The sequence below is a fragment of the Blastocystis sp. subtype 4 genome (genome assembly GCF_000743755.1).
Source record: "Blastocystis sp. subtype 4 strain WR1 chromosome Unknown seqid_0567, whole genome shotgun sequence".
NCBI lineage: Eukaryota > Bigyra > Opalinata > Blastocystidae > Blastocystis > Blastocystis sp. subtype 4.
Genome location: NW_014568980.1, coordinates 1 through 3,440, shown reverse-complemented (window position 1 = coordinate 3,440; position 3,440 = coordinate 1). Strand labels below are relative to the sequence as shown.

Sequence of the window (3,440 nt, the reverse complement as noted above, 5' to 3'; positions counted from 1 at the left end):
TCGATCATAAGAGTAAATGTCACAAAATCAGAACCACCTTCATTCATCACAGTCAGAGTGTAACTCGTAACAGGAGATGCAACAATAGGAATACCAGAAATCACACCAGTCTCAGAATCAACACTCAATCCAGTAGGAAGAGAAGGATCAATTGAGACAACATATTCAACTCCAACAATCTCAGGTTCAATAGGACTGATTGAACGACCCATTACTCCATTGAACTCTGTCACACTCAAACTCACTGTAGGAGCAATCGCACTACAATTCCGCACAGGATCACCAAAGATTCCATTTACACACTCACGAGAAATCGTTCCACTGTACAGAGGAGGACAATCAATGCTCGATACTTCACCTGAAGCCACAGGACCATATTCACCATCACGAACACAATAACCCTCACTTGCCTTCGCACTGAATCCCAATTCAGCTATCTCGAAAGAANTGGTCACTTCTAACTTCAAACTAGAATAACCAACAGTATTGGGGAAATTGAATGTCTTCGTTTGAGTATAAGCAGTAAAGGCTGTTTCTTCAATCTCTTGAAGCATTATCCAGTCATTTCCTTCCTTTCCATATACTTTCCAACCAGAAGGAGCATAGATGTTGCAAGTATTACCATTCGTCATCCAATATTCATTCACAGGAACCTTCACACCATCAGCATAACTCCATTCAATCACAGTTCCAACACAAGTGTTACGAACCACTACAGTAGTACTCACATCATTATCAGTCAAATAACTAACAGGACCCAAAGGATTTGGAGTGATCGTAGCACTTCCATCCATCAAACGAGTATGAGAAGCAACATAACGAATACTTCCAGAGAATACAGATTCATCAGCAACAGAAGAGATTGACACACTGATCGTATTCAATCCACTCACATAGTGATCCAACATCGTACTTACAAATACCTTCTTCACAGCATTTGAACCAAATGATTCAATCAAATGATTGTTTATGCTCACACTCACTTCACAATTATCACAAGATATATCCACTTCAATCAGAGCAGACAATATCACATCTTGATGCAATTCATGAGAACCACTCGATAAACGACTCAAACCAGATATCACAGTATTACCAGACTCATCTAACCACATTCCACTTGAAATCACATTTCGATTGAATCCATAGATAGTCATCGATAAAGGAATCGATGAGCTACTAGTGAATGTAGCTCCAGGAATCATCACAACATCCATCGATATAGGACCATTCACAGATTCATTCACAGAACCAATCACACCACTCAGATCATTCACATTAGCAGTCAAGGAATACTCCAAACTACCAGAATTTGAAGGAACAATCATCACCACATTGAACAAACTTCCTTCCAAATTAGCCACACTTCCATCATCATTCCAACTATCACTCACAACAGCTACTTCTCCCATGCTCAATCCTCCATTCAATGATAAAACAGATGAACTCGCAGAACCATGATGGAACTCAATACACAATACATTGTCACCAGAATGACCTGTGCTTGACAACAGAATATGGAAATTCGATTCAACTTCTTCATTTGATAAAGGACTGGTTGAATGATTCACAGATGAAGGGAGATTGAAACGACCCACTTTCAATCCATTCAAATACACAATCACTCCTCCATTATATCGCATTCGTAAGTTCAGTACAGGATAAGTATTCACATCACTCACACTCAATACTCGACGAAGATAACTTGTCGTAGTCTTTGGAATCACATCATCATTCAACACACTCCATGAAGCATCATCAAATGATTCATTCATCCAACCCTCACTCACACTTTCACTCATCTTCCAACCATTCACATTTGATGCAATAGGATCCAATGAACAGAATTCAACACTCATATCGTTACTGCTTATCACACCACGACTCAAATCCAATTCTTCTTCCATCATTGTGATTGCATACATACTTGATAGAGGAGAAGGAATACCATTCACACTAACAATTCTCAATCTGTACGTATCATAACTAACACATACATGATGAGTCACAGCTCTCAAATCATTGTAACTCACAATCTCTTCTTCTCCTCTCATTATACTCACATTCACATCAACATCACTCATTACTGTTACTCCAATCACCGATCCGTTACACACACTCACATTCATTTCACATACTGTAAACACTCTCTCTCCATCTGTGATACGAATAGCACTCACTCCAATACTAATAGAACCACTCACTCGAATCACTCCTGAGATCACTCCACTCACACTATCAATCTTCAATCCATTAGGAACATTTCCATTCAATGCAAACTCAGTATAACCAATTGCAGTTACAGGAGAAACACTCACATCAAGGAATTGAGAAGTCGAGAGAGGAGGATATGATAATGGAGTCACACTTGTAGGAAGAGAACTCATCTTCAGATTCAATCCAGTTAAAATCCATTCACATTCATCTGAAGATAGATTTGATAACCGATACATTCCATAAGGAGAAGGAGAACCAATCACAATCTCACCCATGTTCACATCAACTTCACGATTCATCCATCCTACACTCATCAAAGTGTTCCATGAATCATTTGATGTTCGACGACCTTCAATTTGAAGAGATGAAGGATATGAGTACTCATTTGAATCATAAAACAATTCAATCTTCTGAATACTCTCAAAATGATTACTAAAACTGATTACAATCTCATTAGATTCACAATTACCACTCACTCTTATACCTGATCGACCACTTGTCAAATCTCCTTCAACACTCATTCCACTTGTTGTCACACTATGATCCAATAATCGACTCTCTCCATTTCCCACAACTCGCATTACTCCATTGAATGTCGATTCACCTTCAGCTGTGTTCACTAACACAATTGTAATCACATTCGTTCCACTCATGAAAACAGAACCAGAAAGAGTAATCACATGAGGCATCACAGAATCATAGCTATGAGAAGGAATAGAAGAAGAACTAATCACTCCATTCACTCCATCACGGAACACTTCTTCTCCATTCACTAACACAACACATCCATGTTGATAACGAACAGATAGTTCCATTCCTTCATTTGCCAAAGATTCACTCAATGAAATCATCTTCTTATAAGTCTGAATACGACTTGTAATAGGGAATTGTCCACGTCCACCTGTTGATTCAGACCATGATTCACCATCATTCTCCTTCCAATCCACACCAAGATCATTATACTTCCAATTCGATCCAACTTCAATTGGGAACAACAGAGAAAGAGGAACAGAAGATTCAGCACCTCCAGCAGGATCCAAATGAACATTTGCAATCAGTACAGAATCACTAAGACCAATCAGAGAATACACAGACAAAGAAGAAGAAGGAGCCCAAGCAGAACTAGAACTTGTCATCACAATCGTGTATTGACCAAGAGGCAAACACAATGTTTCATCCCAAGAACCCTCAGCAGTACTATGGAAAACAGAACTAGTCGAAGA

The 3,440-nt window shown here is 38.9% G+C and overlaps 1 protein-coding gene across 1 annotated transcript; it reads right to left on the bottom strand.

The window, feature by feature from the left end:
* On the bottom strand, nucleotides 1-3,353 carry JH06_5621 (hypothetical protein; the record flags this gene model as incomplete). Its single annotated transcript, XM_014669431.1, has 2 exons — nucleotides 1-2,865; nucleotides 2,974-3,353. Coding segments are annotated over 2 exons (3,245 nt in total), but the record flags the coding sequence as incomplete, so codon positions are not given.
* Between the last annotated feature and the right edge of the window lie 87 nt (nucleotides 3,354-3,440).